Source organism: Oryzias melastigma, linkage group LG15 (genome assembly GCF_002922805.2).
Source record: "Oryzias melastigma strain HK-1 linkage group LG15, ASM292280v2, whole genome shotgun sequence".
Lineage (NCBI taxonomy): Eukaryota > Metazoa > Chordata > Actinopteri > Beloniformes > Adrianichthyidae > Oryzias > Oryzias melastigma.
In genome coordinates this window covers 20303498-20329253 of record NC_050526.1, presented here as the reverse complement: position 1 = coordinate 20329253, position 25756 = coordinate 20303498, and the positions used below count along the sequence as shown (strand labels likewise).

General features: G+C 38.0%; 1 protein-coding gene across 1 annotated transcript in view; it reads right to left on the bottom strand.

The window, feature by feature from the left end:
* Positions 1-214: 214 nt before the first annotated feature.
* lrmda (leucine rich melanocyte differentiation associated) overlaps positions 215-25756 on the bottom strand; it is a 247379-nt gene continuing 221837 nt past the window's right edge. Inside the window, exon 7 of the mRNA XM_024297434.2 lies at positions 215-3454. Within this exon, the coding sequence (XP_024153202.1) occupies positions 3375-3454 (80 nt within the window). The 3' untranslated portion in view covers positions 215-3374. The remainder of the gene's footprint in view (positions 3455-25756) is intronic.

Below are 25756 nucleotides of genomic sequence, written 5' to 3'. Positions count from 1 at the left end.
GCGTCTTCATCATCTGCAGAATGTAGTTGTTAACCACACTGGCAGTTGTAATAATGAGTAACACCGAGCTGATAAATGTTGATTATCTCCATGGGCTTTATGGGGGAAAAAATATTAATGTGATGGACGTTTCATCATTAGGCAATAAAGCAAAGTGCTGAAGAAGCCGGTGTGGACGCTCAATAAGCTCATTATCGAAGTGACAAGACACCTGTTAGTTCAAGCCTTTAATCACATCCAGCAAATGCAATTTTACCTGAGATCAGCTGTTAAACATCGTTTGCTCTTGTAAAATCATAAACTGGAGGGTTGCCTTGAAAAGCTTAATGATTTTGAACAGAAAGAAAACAATAAAACAGGAAAAGTGAGGAGAAATCAAATACATTTCTTGTGTTGGCAGGAAATAATCAGAGAGGCTGTGATTATAAACTTAATTACATGGTGTGAAAGACAAAAATGCACAAATAGGTGCTTTTAAAAGGTGGGTAACTCAATTACTTCTTCCATTTTAGTTGATGTAGCTTTTCAGAACATCTTTGGATGCACAAACTTCTAAAGTCCCACTCCAATCACCTTTTGTCTATTTTCAAAGCATTTCCAGTGGTCTTTAAATGATAAATTATGTCGTTTTTAGTTGAGGTTTAGGGGAAAATAATCAATTTAGCGATTTAGTATTTGGTGATACTTTTATTGATTTAAAATGCTGACAACATAATAATTAATTATTTGTAAGGATCTTTAAGTTTTGTTTTCCACCTAAACCTCCGACCACTAGTTGGCAGCACAGCACACTGAGCCTTTTTGAGCAGCTCTACACCGTGACCAAAACAACACCAAGATCTCACGATGTGTTAAATGTTCAGTCAGCCTTGTGGTTTTTGTTGTTATAAGACATGTATTATTTATCTTTTACTTGGGATTGGTACCGAACTGAAACTGCATGCTGCCAGTTACTTATAAAAACGCAGATTGCGATACTTTGTAGTGGCTCATATAAGACCTAGTGAAGCAATGCAGTTGCCCAGTGGGTCATACACGGAGCTCCAGCTTAAAAAAAAAAAAAATAGTGGAAAAATTGTTCCTGTATTGTTCTTGAATCGCAACAATTTGAATTAAAGAATACTCAAAAATTATATTATTGTGTCCTCCATCGTGAGAAAAATGCCACCAGAAAATGTTAAAAACACCTAAAAATTAGATTTTTATTGGAGTGGGTCTTTGGGAGTTTTAGTCCCAATTTTTCAATCATGGTGGCGTAAAATAGTTTCAAGAGACAGAGTAAAATTGTTGTGCTAGGTGAGGTAGCTTTGGTGTTTGAGGTTTATCACTGATTGTTAACGCTCCTGAATGAACTCCTTTCCCCCTCAAATTTCCAGTGAGCACAACATTTTCCTTCAGAACTTGCACATATTTTGCTCAACTTCTCTCCTAAATCTCTGATAGACATGTATCCCACCAACAGTAAGTCAATGTCACTGTCCTTAGGTATGTGCTAGCCTGAATAATGCTGGTTATAGAATGTTTTTCCTTTAAAGGCTGCACACATATATTTTATTGTCTAAGTGCACCAGTTGAAAAAATTGCAAAAAATGATTTATTACAGCATACATGCATGATACTAGAGAAAAAGACTTAAAATTACAATCCAGATACAGTAGCTCAATTTTTCCAAACACATTAAGAAATGAACACTCTACAGACAACTTTGAATGAGATGTAGTTCATAGGAAATGATGACTCTGCCAGTAATCTTGGCAAGAAATTAGTTTAAAAGAAACATTTAAATATCAATTATTTAGATTTGACTGATTCAAACAGATTTATCTTTATAATAAGGAATAATATAGTCTTCTATCTTTTTTGGCACATTTAACCATCAAATTACACCATTCAGATTTCTTCCCAATTGAGGTGTAGACTGATGAAAATTACATTTGTTTCCTTTTATGATGCCTGAAATGACTTTTGATGTCAGTTTCCTACAACAGTATGTGGTTCACGTTGCTGCTTAACTTTGGTAGGTACGTTCAAACCGCGTACGTTTTTAATACTTTTTTTGTTAATACATTTAACAAAAATGAATCAATCAACCCTTTTTCTGATAATTTCTGTCTTAACCCCTTCATGACTGACTTTATGATTTTATAATACCCCCTTTGGTTTTTAAATGCCTTAATGGACTCTGTCCTTCTTATCTTTTTAAACCGCATAAACCACCCAACAATCCTCAGGTACTGCTCTTTTATCCATACCTGCTGTTATGGTGAAGCTTCTTTTCAGTTGCTTGGATCTCACGTCTGAAATAACTTATCTGAGAGTTTGTGCATCGTTGGATATTTTTAAATGCAAATTTAAAACATGTCTTTTTGACTTATTTGTTTCATTACTTTATTTATTTTAGGGATTTTTATTTATTTTACTTCATTTAGCATATTTTCACTTTTAAACTTACCACATTATAGATGTATGTAGATATGTATGTATGGGTTAATATGTTCTTATTTTTAACCATTAACTCTTCATTGAGTTCATATTTACAATAATCCTTTTACTTTTTGTGTACAATCACTTTTTTTAGATGCAACTTCTCACAGTTTTAACCTGTTTTTTTTTATATATATCTTTTTCTTTTATTGTTAAGGCATTGTTCTCTACACATATACAATGAAAGGTGCTATACAAAGAAAGTGGTTGATTAATTTCCAGTTGGATAAAAAAAAACATTTTTAATTTTTTTCTGTTTAAGGTAATGCTAAATTAAATGAAGACTTGGATTTAATATTATGCTACAAATTAGCAACATACAGCATGAAGGGGTTAAACATCAGCTTTTAATCAGCAGCTTAATGTGTGTATGTGTGTGTGGGAGAGAAGGAAGGAGAGGGGATGAATAAAGTAGATGAGTCCGTGTCAGGGCCCAGGTGTGTGACCGCCACCCCTTTCACCCTTGATTAGAGGTGGTAGTGGACAAGTGATCCATCATGGCTGTCAAAGAAAAGGAAGCAATTGGCTGGGTCTGTTTGTCGCTGACTGACTGTGAGACAATGAGAGACAGGAGGTAGACACTGTCCTTGCTTGTTGTGTGAGTTGTGTGTCTGCGGTTGTGTGGCGGCTGATGCTTAGAGGCAATCATGTCAGTGGGAGTGTCATGTCTGACTGTGAGTGGCAAGCAGGGAGTAGCTCGACACAGGGCGCTGTAGAACCCAGGCTGGAACATTGTAATACATACCAATACCACTCTTCTATTGGAGACAGTGAAATCATTTCGCCTAGCAGGAGGTTTACAAATCATTTGTGGTTACAATAAATTAGAGCAGTGCATCCGTGGGTTCTTCCATGATCATCCGTCATCGTTTAAGCGCCGCGGATGTCGGTCAAAGCTGGTCATTTCGGATGAATCTATTGCCCTCTGAGTGCTTTCCATAGTAGATGTAGCGGCACTTGGCAAACACACCTAAAAACAAGATTAGGACATCTGTAAGGTTTGTGCAATGCTCACAAAAATATAACAATTATACGATTCTTTAGAAACTTGGTGCAATAATATTAAAGTTTTATTAAACATGCTGATTAATTAACCCTTTAATATCTATCGATAAAAATATACATCTAACCACTTCATCTCCAAAATTAGCTTAATTTAGCATTTATTTGAAAGCAAACACAAAAGGTCAAAAGGTTACAGTAAAATTGATCTTTAAAAATAAACAACAGTATCTGTTCGTTACATTGATTGGCGTGGAGTAAGCCAGCCCCCGTTCCCAACATCCATCTGTGTACACGCCCTGCTGACTGTCCCACACTCCCAACCTTACAAAATCGCAACTGAAATGGCGAGCAACATTGGAGCTATCCAGCCGTACAGTTTTAAGCCAAATGTCAGCATGGACGAGCTAAACGAAGACGTACATGGATCTATATGTGTATAAATGGATGGAGCTCCTGATGGAAATGGAGTTCCTGATTCACAACAATTTAAATTAACAAATATTTAAAAAAGCAATATGTAGATCCACGGAGGTTGTGGCGTTCCACAGCACCTTCTAGTTTACACCTACATACTTTTTCAAACTGCGTTTTCACTCCTGATTCACAAAAATTTGGATTAAAAAAATACGCAGAAATGCAGTTTTAAGTTTAATTTTCTTTATATCACATACATCTTGAGAAAAATCTATAAGAACACATAAAAAACAGGATTTTTATCATCTTTAAAACATTATTTTGAAAAATGTTGCTATTAGGTGACTGTTGTTTTGTTGGACATCAAATCCCAAACTTTATAGATCAAAATGTTTGTCTTTTTGTTCCTGATCAGACTAAATGCCCGTTACTCATAAAGCTATAACTCTGTTTTGTGATCCTAAGAACTATAAAGCCTTGTTTCTACTGAGCAGTTTGTTTTCACGGCACAAGCGTGGTGTAGACCGCTAGCGTGTCATCGCGTAATTGTAGTGCGACCACTAGAAAAGCAACAACAACAATGGAGGTCATCCAGCAGCTCGTCTTTTTCTTGCTTTACTTCTGGTGCATTGTGTCTAAGAGGAATTTAATGTTATTTGAAAGAGGTTGTGGGTGAGATTCAAACTGCAAAAACCCGAATGCTTACAAACGATGGAAACGTTAGCTTATATGAGCGCTTTCTAATGTAATCAGCACTTTCTGCCAATCAGCAGCTCTGCCCCAACCATTACGGTTCGTTACTGTTTAATGGGTCCACTTTACAATGGAAATGCTCAGAATACCGGACCAGACCACATCAGACCACTCATTGAAAACAAGGCTACATTTTCATTGGACCTCTCAAAATGGCCAATGTTTTCTCAAAAGAAGCCCAACTAAACAGATATCTAATGGTTCCGGTGATGAGGACAGTATGTTATCCCAACATATTTTATTTGGAGTTAAAAAATAGAAAACCAGCTAAATGGACATTAAGCAACAGTGTACACTATGGTTTCTATTTCTTTTTACTGTAGCTTTTGTTTATTTTTTAGAATGATGAAATACCATAACCTAAAATTACCCAACAACATATATCATTTAATATGATGAACATACAGTAAATATATAAAAAAATAATAAGCCCAGACAATGAACGTGTTATAAGCTAAAAGGGTTAAGGGAGTTCTTGGTGAAATAAGAGGTGGCGCTGTCTCAGCAGAGGGCTGCCCAGAATTTTGTGGTTCGTTTGCTCTGATGCTGATGTCACACCCCCTTGCATCGCCCCTTGATGAATGTGCCTGGCTGCACCTATGTGTCACCTCTTGCCAAATGAGGCAAGGACAAGTGGCATTAGTGCTGTCAATGATCCTCTGACAGCAGAACAGATACAGCTTTCAGCAGTTTTTCTAAATAGACATCAAGTGCGCTACAGGAGGAGGGAAAGGAGAGACAGATGAGGGAGGCGGCGTCGCAGAAGGATGAGGGGTGCTCCAATCGTCCAATCACATATTCCAAAGAGACATTGTCAAGAGCGGGAAGAGAATGGCAACTAAGTGACAGAAGGGAGAGACGGGGACAGAGATACTGGTGCCATATTAGTGCCAAGCATATTCTGATGCCACCCTCAATTCTAACCAAACCTGACACGCCGCTCTCTTTCCCCGCTCTGTCTGACTCTTCAAAGTAGGCTCTACAATGTCTCACGCACACATATATGTGCTCGCATGCAGTGCACAGATATGCATATAAAGCGACACGCACACACCAGCTCCTCGCAGCAGTGGTGGGTGTTCTGTCAGGCGGAGGAGCAGTATGGCAGAAGCAGAAGTCCACAGGCCCGAGGACAAGCTCAGTCAATCTAAATCTGGACTTTGTAGTGCAGCAGTGCTCATTTCCCCTCATAGCACAGCTACTTGAGGTGATCCAAACACAAGCGTGTGAGAAGCTGTCACCTCAGATAAAATCCAGGACCAGCTCCATGCCTGCCTGCTCCCCTGGTAGATACATGAGAGTGTGTGAGTGCCGCTCTGACAACGAGGAGGTTGGGAGTGGAAGGGATGAATTCCAGCTGCCGCGATTTGCCTTGGGATATAGGTGCCACAGTTGGACTTGACACCACAGGACTCAAAAAAATCTCACAGTGCTCTGATCGCACGGTTGCTGGGATCTTTCACATATTCACAGCACACCCGGCGAGAAACTAACTCTCTCCAGAAGTCAGGCCCTTAAAGAGATTACCCGCTCAGACCAGAACCAGGGCTCCTATAAGACATTACCTAGAGGGGGAATGTTTGTAGGTTGCAACCAAAGCCTTTAATAGATAACCTTCACAGATGAGGGGACTAAAGCTAAAGGAGCTCGAAGCCTTCACACTCTGCTGAGCTTGTCACTAGCCTGTGGGGACCAAAAAGGATTGGAAGGACTACATTACGTGATGTTCCAGCACCAAACACAAACTTCCAGAAGACATGAGACCTGTAGCTCTTCAATGGTGCTGAGGTCATTTTAATAACGATTCGATTAATATCAAAACTTGTGGTTGACGAAACGATTCATTGTGAAGGTTGATTCATTCTGAACATTTCATTTTGAATGGTATATGTCTATTCGACTGACAATTAACCTAAGACTGATTGATCTGGTGGGATCACACGAATACAAATCGATTTATTGACTATGTCGATTGACCGTACTGTACATATGTGCAATTGAAGAGAAAAAAAAGGCACAAAAACATCAGGACTGAAGAATCAATCCGGTTCCCCGGAGGTTAAAAAGTATACAAAAGTGAAGTCCTTTCTTTAAGCATATTAGGCAGTGTTTTCAGTTCATAAACAAGCCGCTTCGGTTCACTGGATTCTCTTCACAGCGAGAGCTTGCTCTCATTAGAGGAGAAACCAGGAGAGTGATGGGATAACTGGTGGAACAAAAAAAAGCAAGATTGTCTCAAACAACAGCATGTGGGTAGATACTCATACCTGTGGCGTTCCGCCTAATTTCTACAATATCTTCTGTGTATCCCAAGCCACTAGAATCAAAACTTGCTCTTCCAGTAAACACACAAGCACAGGACACAATAAAAACCAGAGGGAACTGCCACTGAAATGATGAATTAACTAGGTGATAGGAAGGCTAATGTTTCCATCAGTCCCTTGTGGAGGAATACTTAAGTCTATGTAGTGCATGTGCCATAAACTCTTGTTCCTTTAGAGGTAGAACCTAATTCTTTGTCTTTATTAAAAGACTTCCTAGTATCCTTGTCCCGGGGATACTTGAAGTGTAGATTCATCATCACAAGTCATGTTTTTAGAGCTGATTACCCAAAGCATGCGCCCTCTCTGCAAGAGCTTAATGGGCATCATGTGACTTGTTGTATGGAGCACAAAGAGAATATGTACATCGCTTCATTATAGAAACAGCAGCAACTGCAGGAAAATATGTTTTTATTCTCTATTATGTGTTTCTGGAATCTGTTTGTTGAAATAAACTTAGGAGAGAAATTAGCACTGGAAAATGCCAAAGAAACAAGAAACCGTAGTGGACTATAACCCCAATGATGGAACCAAGATTAGGGAAATAGCCCAGATATTAGCAATAAAAAAACACTAGAAGGTTAATGAATGATCAGTATTTCCTAGGAACAGTCTATAACAGGGGTCGGCAACCTTTAACAGTAAAAGAGTCATTTGGGTTTGATTTCTACAGATCAAAACCTAGAGGGAGCCGCGTAGTCTTACTTTAGCCTTTAAGAAATTTGGATTTGCATTCATGACTTATGTCTTTTTTTGGCACGAACAAAAGCAAAAATGTAAAAATAACCTAGCATCTTTGAAAAAATGCTTTGTGATTTTTTTTTTTTCCATTTGACAGAAGCTCAAATAACTTATTTTCAAAATAAAAGATGTTCTGTGCCAAACAGGATCATCTCAGTGGATCTAGTAACCAATGTTGCGCAGCATAAAATAATATGTTCGTTTAACTTTTAAAAGATCTAATTTTTTTACCAAAGTTTTGCTTTGCATATAAAATCTGTTCATTCTGGAGGTAGCGTTTTATCACTCAATTTATAAATGTAACTAATCTAAATTAAATAAATGCTAATTAAGTAATTCTTACTTTAAAAAATTGCTATTTTATTTTTCTTTTATTTATTTATTTATTTTTGTTCTTTTTCTCCTCTTTGTCCTCAGCAGTCTTACACTGCTGGCTTTTGTTATTTTAGTTTGGGGTTGGTAGTCTCAGTTTGTGGGCTTTGTTTATTTGTTTTCATTAGGTAGTTTTGGTTAGCCAGCCATTAGCAGGAAGCTGCTGACTCCAACGGTCGACATGGCTGGGTCAGCAGTCTCCCTGACTTATTCTATGTTTGGCCAAGAGCCACCATGTAGAGATAAAAGAGCCACATGTGGATCTGGAGCCGCAGGTTGCAGACCCCTGGTTCTATAAAAAGGATTTCTTGGGCTCAGAGTTCTTAAATTTTGTAAACTCGTGATTTCGAGCCATAGAGTCATCCAGGATTGAATTTTAATTAGGGGTGTAACAGTTCATGTTAACAATACAATACAATTCATATCATGATTTGTGATAGATGATATGATTCATAGTTATATATTGGTTCATTTTGAATGATTCAATTCACTGATCTAAAATCCAACTTCGATTATGATCAATTTATTTTATTTTGAAATTATTTTATAATCGTGTAGATTGATTAACAATTTTCATTGGATAGATTGATCTGGTTGGATTGTAGTAATATAAAGTGACCCTACAATAGACCCCACCTTACACTCCTACTTTGTGCTTTTTAAAACCAATCAAACCATACATTTGAACCCAAATTTCCCCCATAGTCTTACAAGCACAATGCACAGTTTAATCAGAACTAACTTTTATCTATTTTCCAGTGTACACTACCCCTTCCATACTTCATAGGGAATATTACAATATTAAGGTCACTCTTACCCTTGTGGGCACATGCAGACAGCATGAACTGGCCTTTATAGTTCTGCTACCTGACCTGAAAGTGACAGGTATCTGCAAAATCTAATGTTACTCCTTCTGTTTGAGTTATCTTTAGCAAGGAGAGAATTAGGTTGCTTCTTTACATGAAATAAAATAGAAAAGATGGTGCAGGGGAGAGCTTCCTGTTGGCATTTTACTAGAAGTGAACTTTGACAGGGTTTCCTTTTTTTCCACTGATTTAAAACTTATTTGCTTTATTTTATAAACTTGAATTCCCCACAAAGGGACATTTTGTTGATATTGTCAATGAGCACAAGGACACCGTTGGTGAAGAAGACTAAGATTTCAGTATTAGTCTATAACCAATAAAGGAGGTGATTGTATTAGGTGCTCAGTTCCAGGTCTGCTTTAGGGTGAGAAGAACACAGAAAAGGGAAATTCCAGAGCTAGCATTGCTTCATGCTTTCCAAATATCCCTACTCTTCGCACTGCTTATTAATCTGATTGTTATCTTCTAGTTTATCAGAAAACGTTAGTACAAGCATAAATGTGGCCCTTGGTGCCCTCCACTCAACAATGATACCGGAGTCCTTATTGGGGAGGGCGAGGCGTAAGATTCCAGGTTCAGTTCCCGCCTTGGCCTCCCTTGTGTTGAAGCGTCTTTGGGCAAGACACTAACCCCCACTTTGACTCTAGTGGTTATAGACTGGCTCTAGTGTTCGACAACAGAGCCCCCATCAGCCGTCAGAGCTTTGGGCCTTCTAAGAAAGTAGAAAAGCACTATACAAGTATACACCATTTACCATTTTGCCCTTTAGGCTTCATCTCTTATTACCCTGTCTTTGTTCTGTACATACGCGTCTTTATACTTTTCTTTATTTTTACAGAAGTTTTTTCACTGTTTTCATGATTTGTTCCTGCCTTTCTGATTAAAAAGATGACCCCTGATGAAATAAAAATGCTACCATTAAGACTTTATCTTTCATGGACTGCATTTTGATGACGTGACTACTGTGTTTCAAGTATTTCTGATATTTCTTTTTTTTATTTTTTTTTTTTTATGAAAGCCACTGAGAACACACAACTAGCTTGTTTTCTAAATTACACAAAATCAAGGCATGCTTCAAAACCCAACATTAAACCAGTGCACACTTAGAAGGAAATGTTCATGGGGAATCAGAGAGGAAGGGTGATGGAGCAGATTTAATGATTGTTCCCTGCTTAAATCCAGCTTGACTTATTTCAAGGGTCATCACTATGTCAAAGAAAGACATATTCAACGGATGTAGCTGGATCAAGGTTATCTTTTCATGGTATAAATTCATTATCTTTGGATCAGGTTTTTGTCTGATTTGCCCTCCGCAGCTATTCTCTTCTTTGGCCTCAGCTGGTTCTACTCTTAGTCTTCACATTTTTCTTTTTTTTTGTCATTTTAGACTTGTATTAAATTATGTTTTGTCTTCTGGTTACTGTTTTTCCACTTCTTCTTTTAAATTCCACTCTATCAGTCTGACAGTTCTTTGAAAAACATATAGATAATGTTAGCATAAAATTACTGCTGCTACAATAGCAACTTTTAAAGCATTAAACAAATATATATGTACATTAGGGCTGTTAAAAGGCGTGATTAATACAAAACAATTAACGCGTTAATATGTATTAACGCAAATTAAGTGAAATAACAGTACTTCACTTTAACTCGGCGGTTCAGGCTTCCACGGCATCCGCTTATACCATGGTCACTTATAAAATAAATACATTTTCAATCAGTTTTTAATACTTAATTCCGACTATTTTTGAGATTTAGATCACTTTTTCAAGCAGATTATTTGATCAATGGTCCAGTTCCATATTGTACAAATAAATTTTACCTGGTGAAACACTATGATTAATTGCGATTAATCACAACACAAAAGTGCCAATAATCAGATTTTTTTTTGTAATCGATTGACAACACGAATTAAAAATAAATGTTCTAAATGTATAGTTTCATATTGTGATCATTCGCAGATAATAAATGATTGGCAAATACTGAGAAAAAAAAATTATAGCGATTAATCGGAATTATTTTTCCAGGTTTGCGATTAATTACTTAATTTTTTTTCATCGATTCCCGGCCCTAATATACATACATTGCAGTGAAATCTAATGTTAATTTATAATTTTGACCCATCTCATATTTTAAGCATCAACTAATGATCAACGTTTTCTTAATTAGAGCTTAGTGATTTTTTCACTCAAATTTTTCTGTCTTTCCTTGCATTTTATAATTGACTATTTTACAACTTTTGGACCTAAAGATTTTCCATCAAAATCACATTTTTATTTGTGTTTTTTTTTCTAAAACTTTCTTTGCATATGGTTTTAAGAATTCTTAATTACAGGAAGCTATTCAGTTATTACTTGATGTCCTATTTAAAAAAGTAAAAAATTTACATTTAACTTTATTTTTTATATCCATGCTTGTAAAGACTAAACAGCAAAAAGGTTGTTACTATTTGTCCACTTTGGCTGTGGGTATAATAAATAATTGCTCTTGGTAGAAAACATCTCAGTTCTTAGCAGCATTTTAAGTTAGTTTGCAAATGCTCCAACTAATGTTAATTGCAAAAAAAATGTCAGAGACCACCTCACTTCAGCAGGGGTTTTGGTGCTGTTGTATGGAAAGTTGTTTTTTTTTCTTGCCAGCTGATCAACCCAACTTTTGGTTTTGATTTTCTGTCATCGTGTGAGTTATTTGGCAGTGAAAACAGAGTGCTTTAATGTTTTATAATTAAAGTTAGGTTTAAAAAAATAGACAATCAATAGCAAAGAAAGCTTGATTTATTACTTTAAAAATAACCTGGACATGTGCCTCATTGATTGTGTTGTACAAGTGATACAACTTTGCTTTTTCTTCACTGAAAGTTAACACCTGCTGGAGAAGAAACGCAAGAAAATTTATGTCAAATATGTGACATTTGCATCAAAATATCGGGAGCATAAAAATGCACAGATCACAGCACACCACCTATGAGGGGTTATTTTCATGTTTATAGGATCAGATTGTATCATGGATGCACTGACTGTCACTGCCGTTCTAACAGTATTGATCTCTAAATGTTAGCTTTGGTTTGTTTTAACATACAGAGGGTGTTTGGTTGTGGACATACTTGGGTTCCTAGGGATAACACTCATTGCTGTTGACAGGTGGTCAAAAATGACCTGTTTTAGGCACTGGGATGGTAACAGAAATAACAATAAAACTGTTATTATGAGTGTTTAACACATAGAAAAGCATCCATGTATAGAAAATATCCAAATCACAGTAAAGCTTGGAGTGGATCATAAGCCAAACATTACACTAATTGGCCCTTAAAGTTTGTATTTTGTGTTATTTTTGCTTATGGGTTCACATTATATTTGATGGATAAAACCCAATGGCTTTCTATCAACTAGTCCCTATTGTAGTTCAGTCCAGGTCTTTTTATTGGTTCATCTTAGCTCCTTCTGTCATCACCCCCTTTTAACCCTATTGCCACTTTATTATTAATGCATTTAAAACATGATTAAGCTAAGCTAAGTTAGGGTATAAAATAGAAATCTTTTCAATGTTTTGCTTGGAATAATGTTTTAAGTTTATTAACCGTTTAATCTGGAGCTTTAGACTAAATCCGAATTCTTCCCAACATCTACAGCTCCCCCCTACCCTTCCAATTGTAGAGACATTTAAAACTTTAGTGGAAATGTTGTTTTTTTAAATGTCCGAATTTGAATTTTGTTTCCCATAACTCTCCATTTGGGGGGTAACGAGAAGCCGTAGGGGAAGAATTCAGATTCCGCCTTATATGCAGTGTTGACGTTTTTTTGACAAGTGTAAGTCTTAAACTATTTAAGCAATTAATGTTATTCCCATTAATTCTGAATGGAGATAAGTAACCTTGCAGTGGTAAACAACACTTCGTCGTGAAGTTTTTACACAAGTAACGTTAATCAGCTGATTTTTCATAGAAAAGCTACTTTGGGATGTTACGCAACATTTTATGTCCGTAACGTGTTGCATATTGGTGCAAAGCTAATATGAAAATCCACTTTTCTCAGCTGATTCATATTGATCACATAAATAGTCAAAGACCATGGGTTAGGTGTTGACACTGACATCTCTGGTGTTAGAGTTAATTACTTTTGTGAAATTGACCAGATCTGGCATTTAGGTCCTACACACAACTTCGTTCCGGACAGAAAGTAAATTAAATGTTTTGAGTATAAATTTAGACTTTGTTCTCAACATACAGTGTATAGTAAATTTTCCTTTATGAAGTTGGTGGTTAAGGCGTCAACTCCCTTTGCCCGGTACTCCTCAAAAAAAGTATCTTGTATTTTTGCTAAAGTTCTAAATCAAATGTCACTTTTGTTGCTATCACACTCATACCAAATTCATTTTCATGAAATGGCCCTGAGAAGGATCAAGAAGATAAAGAGAAATCTATAGTGAGAAATTTAACTGACAAGATAGGAGGAGACAACATAATGTCGCCATATTGGTGGCATCAGCATGGGGTTTATCTCATTATCATTTTTATGATGTGAATTTCTCAAGAAAACCATGAAAGTGTGATGTGATAAACTGTAACTGAATCATTCTTTACTCAATCTGTTCTCATAGACTGCCTCGTCCATTAGTTGCATGTTAACCGCTGGGATGTCAATCGTCTCAGACACTTGCTCTGTTTGCAACTTAAAAAGAAAAAATTAGGATGACATTTGACCTTCACCAGTAAAAAATATTTAGTCCATTAAACATAAATACCTGTCATAATGATGCATGCCCCAGGGTTTATGCATTTTTTGTCCCCCTCTTGTCGGTTTACTGCGGCCAAACAACTGCAGCGCCTGCATGTTCTCAACTTCGGCGTATTGATTAAACTTTTAAATAGCTGCCATATAACCCTGAGACATCAGGAAGATTAATTTGCGTCAATGTTCATCTGTAATTCATTAGCCATTTATACTCTCCACATTTACACGAGCTATCGGGGAGAAGCATCCCATTTTTCACCAAGACAAAGACTGGGGAGAAGGCAGAGAGGGGGAGCAAAGGAAGGAGGGATGGGAAGACAAGAAGGGGATTATACAGCCTCCAACACAAGTAGTACTCCTGCATGTCAAGAATGAGTGACTGTAAAAAATAAAAACCTGTCGTTTTGATTGAGTTCCTAAAAAGATTTTTTAAAGATGTATAGATTTTTATCAAACAGCATTTTCAGCACTATAGGGTGCACTGGGTTAAAAGATGCATTATCAATGAATGGTGTATTTTCGAACTTATGTCATATACAAGGCGCATTAAACAAAACAAAAACGTCATAGATAATTCGTCAGTAGAACTTTACTGACTGTGTTCATAGTAATTATGGGACTTGTTTGTAAAATGCTACATGTTAGTCATGTTAGTGTTTTCACAATACCTGTAACTCCCAACCTTTCTTTGCAACGCCAACTCCAAAAGTTGTTTGTCATTAACATATTAAAAAAACATTGTGACACTGTTACATGTTAGCTACGTTAGCCTTGTTAGTGTATTCACAATACATGTAACCCCCAACCTTGTTTGCAACGCTATAAGTATGCTAACTGCAAATGTTGTTAGCAACACATGAAAAACCCATTCTGAAACTGTTACATGTTAGCTTTGTTAGCTACGTTAGCCTTGTTAGCATATTCACTATATTGTTGCACATAACCTTCTTTGCATAACATACACACACACAAAAAAAGTTGATAACACTAAACCAAACATTACTGACACTATGCTAACTATATCTAACACGTGTGAAAACACACTAATGCTACTAAACGTTAGCCCCGTCAGAACCATTAGCCTCATTAGCGTATCCCAATACCTGTAAATCCAAACACGAAAACAGTTTGATATCGCTAAAACAAAGGTTACTGTGAATGTACTAACTCCCAACGTTATTAGAGAAAAAAAAAAGTCAGTTTGACACTTATTTACAATAACTGCCATCCTTGTTTGCAACTAAAAAAATCTGACCTCTAAAAATCACTTCAACATCAGTAAAGACAACCAGAATGGATCAATATATAAACCCCTCTGGATTATACAACCCATTGTTGTTTTTTTTTTTTTATTTAAGTGCACCTTAGAGTTCAGGTAGTACGACAAGCCAATGGACTCAATTTAAATACATCTAGATGCAGGTACACACAATTTTTCATATGACACTTGCATTGAATATAGCTTTTGTTTGTGATTCTTGATAGGTAAATTAGGTATGTATGGTAAGGTGTTTAGGACCTTTGTATGATGTGGCTAATAACAAAAAAAAAAAAAAAAAAGCGAGGGCCACTGAAGAATAAAAATAGGGAGATTGTGTGTTTGGGTGATGGAGAGTTGAAGGATTTGCTATTACTACAGGTTGATAGGCTGTCAGAGGAGGAATGCTGGATTGTGGCTCAACCAGCCGCGATCAATATCAAGCAGAGTTTTGTCAAATGATTCTCCTTGGAGAGTAACAATAACAAATTCTTTATGTTTTCACGTGCTTCGAGGGCAGTCTTGTAGATAAAAGCAGGGTGTGATTAACTGACAAAATAACCCTAAAAGTGTCATTTAAAAGACATCTAATTTACAAGCCAGATCAGGTTTAAATATGGAAAAGAAGTGTAAACACGCTTAACAACCATAATCAAACACTTAAATGATCATTTGATGCATGCATTACAGTTACAACCAAACACATGCCCGCTGGTTATCACTCATTGCACTTTAAACTCATGAAGGAAATTGAGTTTTGAGGCACATGCACTTTAACTGCGCAAGATTACCATTGTAGGGGCTGATGGGGGGAAAAAAAGTGAAATTAATTTCAGTGACATTTATTTCACACAGCCTTAGGAAAACAGTGGTAACAGAGGCTCTGGAGCCTCGAGATAAGGAGATGATGGTTTTTGGGGTGGGGGATTTTTAGCGCATTTGTTCTAAAGGCATCCACTAACATCTAGTCAAAACTTACCTTGTATGGGGGGAGAAAAAACAAAACAACTCCTTTAAGCACAATCGTGACAAGCTGATTATTTACTGCTAGATTTCATTTATCCTTGAGGGCACATGAAGCCACTAATGACGCAAGTAATCATAAGTGCTCATTTTCTCTGTCAACATGTAGATCACAAATCACCACCCATGCACACCACACACTCTGACACTGATCGATTGTGTTCTTCATTACCCGCAGGATTTCTAATTAAAAGAAAACCACAGATAAGTGGTTCAAACCTCTGACCAAAATAGAAAGAAAAAGTGAAAATTGCAATTAGAGGTTTTACTGTGTTCGTTAATGGTGCCGTTAATAACAGCGACTGGTGAGTCACTCAATGAAGGTTTAATCACTGGGACAGGATTCAATAACAAAAGAGCATAGGCTACTATTAATCACTGGAGAGTTATAACTTCACTGTTCATCTCTTTGACATTGGAGAAGCCAATGAATTAATGATGCTTTCCATCTGAACACATTAAATAATAATTATCAGGCAAAACAGCATGAAAGAGACTTCATAATGAACCCCATTATCAGGTCAATTACAAACACAAAAACAGTTGGAAGCAAAGCAACTAGCCATAGCAGAAAGGACGGCTGCGGCGTTATCAGGTGCTTCCCTTAAAACGTGTTGAGAAGTTGACAAACACTTTAGAGGACATTGGAACTCTGTCTGACTGGAAAAAGTCGGAGGTGTTCAGTCATGCGTTCAGTGAGCAACAGGGAGCACATTGAAAATTGGCAAGCAAAAGATAAATGACATGACAATGACAGTGTTTTGCTAGCTTTAAAGTAATGTCAGTCGCTAAGTGTCATGTTAACTAAACTCAAGTACACAGACAAGGATGGACTTCATGCACCGGTGGAGAGAATGGCATCTCGCTGCTTGTCAGTTGCAATTTCCGTCAAATCGTAGATAGCCGGCGAACTCTCCCCACTGGAGGTTTACACATGGATACAAAGGTGCATTGATAATTCAGTTGAATCTTTTAGTATTGTCCTTAAGTAACACGTACAATGGTGTATCATAAAGCTTTTCCCTTTCGCTGCACTCTTTCAGTCCTCCAGCTTTCTTTTGATCGAGACATCAATTACTGCACGGCTGCTACCAGACACCCTCTTACACAAACAGCCTGTCAACCTCCAGCGGGACGCATATCAATACTAATCCTAGGTTTTCACCTGCCGAACCCAGCTGCTTGCACATGCCACACCAGTGTGCCACGGGTTGGGTTTCACACTTCCTGTGCCCTTCAGACTTCAAACACTTATTTCTTTCCATTTTGGTCCTGCTAACTGACTGGCCAGTCAAGCCCACACTGAGAGCCCATTATTACAGTCATTTCAGCGCCCATCCTGACGCCTGTTAGGCAGTTCTCTACCTGGGGCTCCTGCTCTCTGCCTGCCCGACTGAGTGCCTGGCCAGCCAAACAATGATTGGACATGACATGGTGACAGAAAACAATTGAGAAGGGCAATAGAAATAAAAGAACAGGGAGGCACACAGACACAGGGGCAAAGGAAGGTGCGTATGTTAGCCGAGGCCCTTGTAGCATGGGGTGTGCCTATCAACACGGATAAGCATTAGTTAGGAACAGCATGTCACAATGATGGAGTGGCTGGATCACTCACATCAGGGCTTCATCTGACTGGAAGATATCAATCTCCAGGCCAAATCTAAAGGGACATGGTAAAATATCCTTTAACATGCTCCTCACTCATGCCTTTGTCTGTCCTGTTTCTGTCTCTTTCACAGCTGAAAATGTGCGTAACCACCATTGTTGGAGGAAAATCGACCATGCTCATTTTCACATCCCATTTCCTCTGTCTATAGCGCTGACAGTCAAATGATGATGGGAAAAATGGTACCTTGACACATGGCATTTAGCACAATTTGTCACTAAATGTTGCAAAAAAAAAAGTCAAAAAGCAAATCGCACTACATATGATCCATCTACGGTCAGGTCAGACAGATGAAGTTTATTGAAATCCTAAGTGCCAGGACGTTTCTATTCAATCAACATTACATTTTCTTCTGAAAAGCCCATGTGTTAAAAGTGATCATATTGGAGATGCATTTACAAACGTTCTTTGGAAAGAATGTAATATTCTTAACATTTTTGTTAGGATACCCTTTATTAAGAAACAGATTTGCACAACATGGGTGAAAGACAAAGACTGTGGCGTATTGTAATCGTAGATGTCGAAAGTATTAATGACTTCAGGCAAAAAAACCATACATATTGACTTAATGCATAGAAAATAAATGTAAAGGTGTATTGTGTAACCACTGGAACCAATACAAAAGACAAACCTTGATGTGAAGCATCAAATTCTTGAAGTGACAGAAAATACAACTGACGTCAGGTGAAGCTTTCAGCCCTCATCACATGTACTATGGGAGGTTGACACATACGGGTGCTTCAGGTTTTTGGGGCTCAGTAATGGTCATTGAGAAGAGGGGGTGCATCTTACAGTGGTGGCTTGCATGCACCTCAAGAAAATGTATGTATCGTGAAACATTTGTAAGGATATTGTAAGTTACGCATACTTATGACATGTGAGTAATTCCTGTTGTTGTTAAGTTGTACATATACTCTGTGCTACTCTCACCTTCTGCTACTTACTGACTGTATGAAAATGCTGCACTAATGGGGTGTCTACATGCCTGTAGGATGGCCACATAAACTACCATCTGATTGTCTAATTTCCTCATTCCTAACAGCTAGGCAGGATGCACATGAACAGCACTGACGGGCTCCCTGCACAGTGTGCAGGGTTTGGGGGGTTTAAAAAATGAAAAATCCACACATCGTGCCTGCCTCACAACCATACACATTGTCATGCTGAAGTCGTAACATGTTGTCGCATGGCTAAGGACCCCTCCGTGTCACTTTTTGGGTTTTCCCAACTCGTCGTTTTCAGACATGCTGACTGTTTCAATTAAAGCAGGACTCCGGTCGTTTTGTTGGACTCGGTACCGGACGCAGACCTGACCTCAGGACGCTGCTGGTACCCTAGCTCTAGCCAGGTCCAGATTCGGTAACGTGTCTGGAACTGGTACCGCGCCCGGAACCACTACTGATACAAGTTCGGTACAATCCGCATCTGGTACGGTCTGTGTCCGGTACAAACCCGCGTCTAGTACCAGGTTGAGGTTAGAGTACTAGTGTGGTCCACATCCCGGTACCAGAGCAGTACCAGTTTACGACCTGGAGTTTGTGGAGCCTTGATTTAATTGGAACAGCCAGCCAGCCAAAAAACGACGAGTTGGGGACGACCAAAAAGTCCTAACCATGCAGTTTGCGATCTTTATATTTCGCGTGGAAAATATACTGGACGCATATTTCACCTGCAGACAGCCTGTATCCACCCATAAGGGCAGTAGTGACTCATGCACGCATTATGTTGCAGTCAAATGTTGCAGCTAGAGCTTTAAATGATGAAGCACTGGCAGCCAATCAGATGCATCTGTAAGTTGCTGATGGGTTAGTGTGGTGTGGGATTTCTCTGGCTCCCCTGGCCTCCCTACGCTCCTTTCAGATGGATGGCTTTACTGTAACTCCATTTCTTTTAATTAATGTGAAATATCCCCTGTTTATATGCAGAGATTAACCGGGAGGACAGAGAGATGAAGGAATGAAAGGATGATTAAGTGTGGATCTATTCCTCCTGTGAGAAATGAGCTCGCCTCCTCTTTTCTCTCGACTTGACCACCTCCATACCTCTCCATCCTCCGCCTCCCTCAGTTTCCCTTCTTCATGTCTTTCTTTAGTCTTCCTCGACTCTTTCCTCATATCTTTCTCTCCCTCCTTTGTTTTTTTTTTTTTTTGGATTCACTGCCACTCCTCTCTCCTCATTTCTCCTCTCCTTTCCTTTTGACACTCTCGGACCGTCCTCAGCCCGTGCACATCCCCTGACAGGTAGAATAATAACGCTCGTACATCACTGCTCCGAAAAGTCCAATAACCTAAATCTTCACTTGCCACACACCCCAAGACTCAATTACTTTATTGACATGTAATCTTCATAAGGGGAGAAATATTGAGCATGTAAGGTCAGCCGGTTATGAAGACATATTATCATATTATCTGCATGAGGGTTGTAAGGGCTAGCACCTGACAAAGCTAATTATAATGGTACATGTTTCAGAGCTCAGAGCGTATTATCTGCTTGGCTGCTTGGTTGAGCCACAGCTGAGGTATAGATAAGAAGGGGATGAGATTTTAAACCTAATAGGGGTGGAATGTCATCTCAGGGCATGGGAATTAATGAAGCCAAATATTATCAAGTGCACATCACATCACTGATGTCCTTGATTTGCTCAAAGCAGGTTTAAGGATTACTTTTCCGTATATACTAAATAATAAAACGAACCCAGGAGAAATTTGATTTTGAAAAATGTTTTGAACAGATAAAAATGAAGAAAATCCCTGGTGGAAGAGATGTGTTATCAGTTTATTTAATCTATTATTGTGTCTTTAGAGTTATTTTGGTTATTAGATGTTACAAAATACCAAAAATGGTGTGAATCAGTTTGCTAGTGCAGCCAAACGTCACATGTTAAGACTTGTTAACGGCATCAAGTGTGGAGGCATATTTCTGATCTTGGTCTTTTAAGACTCCACACTAAAAATGTTTGTGATTAAAGTGCAATTACATATGGAAAATATGGAATATATAGCATTTTAAGCATATAAAACACAGGACTTCAGTGTGAAATACATATGGGTCCAAATCCATTCTATGGTCATACCAAAGACAGCCTGAGCAGCCTTTAGCCTCTTCAGTTTACATTGTACATTGTACTGTCCTTGCAAAAAGTTTGGACGTCCCCTCCCTACCCTAGACAGTGAAAAAGGCCAAACTCAAAGGAAATAGAATCATAGATTATTCTAAAATGGATCCATATCAGGGAAGTGTTATTTGTGTGATTAGCAGAGAGGCTTCAAATGCTAATCCTATTAGGTACATGATATATTCATGTTCACTTTTTTATCTTCAATATATATATTTTTTTCCTTATTTTTATTTAATATAAAACATAGCTTTTTCCTAATATGTTCTTAGAAAAAAATCTTTAAAAAATATGTACTTCATAAAATGAAATTATCTTGAAAAAATAAATTTTCATTGAAAAAAAAAAAACACATTTATCAAATTTCTTCTGTTTTAGAAAAAAAAAAAAGATTCTGTCATCTTGCCCTCTGGCGACATAAAATGCCAGTACAGATTTTTTAATCAAATTTTGATGGTGAAATAACTTGTCAAGTTACATTATGATGATAGGAAAACCTGCTCTGTCTAGTTAAAGGAATTTAATAAGCAAATCAAAGTGACGGATCGGCTGTTTGGACTTGGACTCTGAAGTCTTTTTTTAGTGTACTTGAGCTATAAACGAGTCACCGTTCTCTGTATTTACAAATCTAAAGATAACACATTTACATAGCTTCTCCAAGTAATAAATAGATATTTTAGAGTTAAGTCACAGTTTAAAAAATTACATGATATTTGAGTCCGTTTTAAAAAGTTTTAGGGTTTTTAAGTCAATTACATGTTAATGGACGATTGAAGTTTATTGCAATTTATGTCGATGAAAAAACCAATATAAACAAACAAGCAGAGATTTATTTGTCTACTGAAAAAAAATGGTGATGAATAGTTCTATCTGCATCATTAAAAAATTATCTAAGACTCAATGGAGACCTTTAAAATGTCAAACTTCCGACTTCTGAATTTCCTCATATGATTTTAATGTGTTTTTTTCAATATTTGACAATTACAATTGCAATTAATTATCAAACTATTTTAGGAAACAAGACATTCAGATGTAATTTATTTTAGCCGTTAGGTGGTTCAGTGTGATTATCTTGTTAGATCGACAATCAGATCTTAAGCCTTCACCCTGAAATTAAATGACAAATGTTGTTTCATAAGTCAAAGTGATAAACAAATTGAACTACTCCCTGGTCCAATCTTTGACTTTCCTTCATGGTGCAATTAAAAGCACGGGTTATTATGTAACGTTTCGGGTAATACTCCATAACTACAAAGCCTCAGGGCTCACTATAATCTGATTCAGTCTCCGGTGGAATGACGACTCATCTACTTGCAAATGACTATTCATCAAAATGAGCGATAGCACATTGCCTCCCATGCAGAGATCCTGGTTCCTCACTGACTCCATGGTTTCAAGGTGCTCTGACGCACTCCTCACACAAACACAAATCGACAACCACCTTCCTAAAATGAGTGTGATGGAATACACAAAACTACAACAGGCTTTCACCACAATTTGTGGAGGAGATCTTTTTTTTTTTTTACTTTGGATGATTTATGTTCTGCAGCCGTCTTGAGAATGACCAGCGCAGCTGAGGGAGAACAATGTTTCCAAACAGTTTTTCCAAGACGCCCGGGCCAACTCTGCAAAATCGTGTGTGTGGTTGTTCGGCTATTTGACGCTTCAGCAGAAGCAGCCAAAACTTAGAAGAAACAAATGAATAATAAAATAACTGATTTTGACAAATACATTTAACAAAGAAACAAAATTGATAGAAGAGTTTGAAAAAGTCATTTCCAGGCTGACATGGAAACATTTTAAATAGAATTAAATTTTACAAAAGCCATCACTTGATTGGTTTGTATAATTAATACTAACAGTCCAACTTATAAGAACGGTTCTACTAAAGAATAATACGGTTTTATTAGCTAAAATACAACCTTTAATCTTTTATCAGTCTCTGAATTTACTGGTGTGTTTGTCAACCAAATTAGCTTTTCACAATGATGCCGACCCCTCCATTAGCACTGTTTTAATTCAGAATTTTTTAAGACATTTTTCACTATGTTTTGACCTCGTCTTTGCTTTGTTTGTGGACGTGCATTTTTATTTTACATCTACGTGTTTAACTTTTAGTTATAAAACTTTTTAACATTTTGATTAAAATTTTTTTTTGTTTTTATATAAAAAAATATTAAATCTATTACTTGAAATTGAGTTTTTTGGACAATATTAGGTTTATTGAGGAATTATTAATATTTATATGAATTATACTAAAACAATGGATATTAAGTATTGCTACTAAAAAATAAATTAGAGAAAATTTTAAAGTAAAAAAGGCCACTAAGACTACTAAGGGTTTTTGAAAAAAAAAAGTCATGGCTAACTTTTCTTGCAGTAGCAAAGGAACTAATAGAAATACTTTGGAATGGCTCAAAACCTGACATCTTTCCACTTAAAGTTCTTGCTGTATACAGCCAGCATCCTTTTCTGAACTCATGGCACTCATGAGACTCTTTCAGAAACATCAAAAGGTAAGAAAAAAAAAAACAATGGTGTCAGTGACACTTCCACAAACCCTACACAAACAGAATTATTCACACACTGCAGGAGGAGTACCATTTGATAACAGAGAGATAATGACACTTGGTGGAAGGCAGCTTTTTTAAAGCAGTTTAGAGATGGCTTGTCAGAGTTTGGCAGTCAAGCCTGTTGTGAAAGTTGAGGAGGTTATCTTGGCATTTTAATATAGCCTGTCTCTGAAGGAGAGGACGTACAGGTGATATTCGAGGCTAGTAATAACATAGACCAGTCTTAAAAAAATATGGGCCCTCATGACTTTGAATGCTGGTGGTGTAGAGTTCGTAAAGCGAAGCTGCTATGAGTGATCGCAGGCCCGGCTCGCTTGGTCCTCTTTCCCCCCATCATCCATCTCCATAGGCGGGCCTAAATGGATATTCATGTTGCTGAGCAAATCCACTCCTGGGTGGAACAATATCGAATCATCTGACTCAGATAAAGGAAATGGAGCCTGTCCTATGCGAAGGAAGCGCTGCGATGTACTGAGATGTGCAGGAACAGCAGCTGCACTGCCAAAAAAAATACATCACACAAATCGGATTTAGAAATATACGCGAAGAAAATGGCTGAGCAACCAGAATCCTAACTTTGATAGCAAGTGCAAACTTTCTGTACAGCAGCAGTGATTGAAAATCCACCTCAGTTGTGGGTGGGATAGAAGTGCATGTCCCTGCACTAAATTGTACTTGACGTCTTGACGCCCTGCCCACGTGTGAGAGGAGCAGCCGGCAACATTTTTCTGGATTTCGTTTGTTGTCACATCACAGAAAACATGGATGATGTTGAACAAGTAGCTTGGGTTTGCATGTTTTGGAGAGCTCTACAGAGGCAAGCACGTCGCCATGTCTGGGTTCACCAGATCATTCAGGGTCGCTTGCAGTACGGTAAAATTCACCATTAACTGCAGGAGCTACTTATGGATGATGGCCGTTTTAAACGATAATTCTGTCTGTCTGTGGCCCAGTTTGAAGAATTTCTTCCCAGGATTAACCCGAGATAGGTAAAAAAAATAAATAAACCTGGAGGATCTTTTACTATTGTCTCGAGGGAAATAAGAAAAAACACCATAATCCTATGGAGCTGGAGCGATTGCGCTAGCTACGATAGCGCTTGCGGCGTCTCTCCATCTGCTGGGTTATCAACCGCTCACGGGCCAGCATAGCGAGCTCTGCCAGTGTCTGGGCAGTGGGCCTCACTGGCTCTGCTGACCCCTGGGCTGCGAAGCTCACTAGCTCGACACTTTCCACCGGACGGCTGGCTAGCTTGGAGGGCTAGATCGCTCCAGCTTCATGGGCTCCATGACTGGCTATCAATCTGTTCAGGGTGTATCACGCCTTTGCCCAACAGTAACCGGAACAGTCTCTGTGAATCCTGTGACCCTAAGCGGGAAAAGAAAATGGATGGAAGTTCAGGACAAAAGTCCTCGCTTTGAGTAGCCATATTGGATTTTTTTTCAACCCTCTGATCGAGTGACTCAAAACGTCATGTGCCAAAAGCTGAGTCCCTGATTGATTGGCACGCTGCCTCAACCTTCCAGCGCCAGCTGCTGGCTGATGCGCCCCGCCCGATGACCAAATCGTGTAACAGGACCTTAGATTTGCATCTGTACATTGACCTAACATTGAAACTCAACGATCCTGCCTAGTTTGTAACATGCTACAAGTACCCATGTTACAACGCTAGCATATTAACAATATATGTTACTCCCAACATTTTTTGCAACACAAAAAAGACTAATACTGCTAAAAAAAATATAACCATAATTATGCTAAAAACATACTTCAACACTGCTACATGTTAGCCACATTGGTGCCTTCCCAATAACACCCAGGCAAACATTTTGACAGAGCACTGTACTGCGTTCACAGTACCTCTAAAACATCTTTCCCACACGTAACACGTTAAAAGCCTTGGCGTATTCACAATACCTGTTATTACCAACCTTGTTTGAAACACACAAAACAAACTGAGACTGCTAACTCCAAACTTGTTGGAAACAGGTAAAAAAAATACAATCCAACATCGCCACGTTACCTGACTTAGCCTATTCACAATACCACACAAATTTCGACAGAGTATCATGCATCTCTCAAAATTGCTTTTACATCATTAAGCACAACCAGAATCAATCTATATATAAGGCGCTCCCACGAAGGCCCACTATTGTCGTGAAGGCTTTTGAGTGCATGCAGCAAAAAATTCAGTGTCCTCCATCATCAGATAAATACCACAAAAACACGTCAAAAGCACCAAAAACACGATTTTCATCAGAGTGGCTCCTTAAAGTAAATGATTATTTTTGGCAAAATCCCATGTGGTTCCTCTCTGAGGTTTCAGTTTATGTGCATCTATTGTGATTTATGTGGCATCGTATGAGATGCCAATAGGACATAAAGTCATAAAAGCTAAACTTGGAAACTCCATAAGTTCACCAACTGTAAGCGCT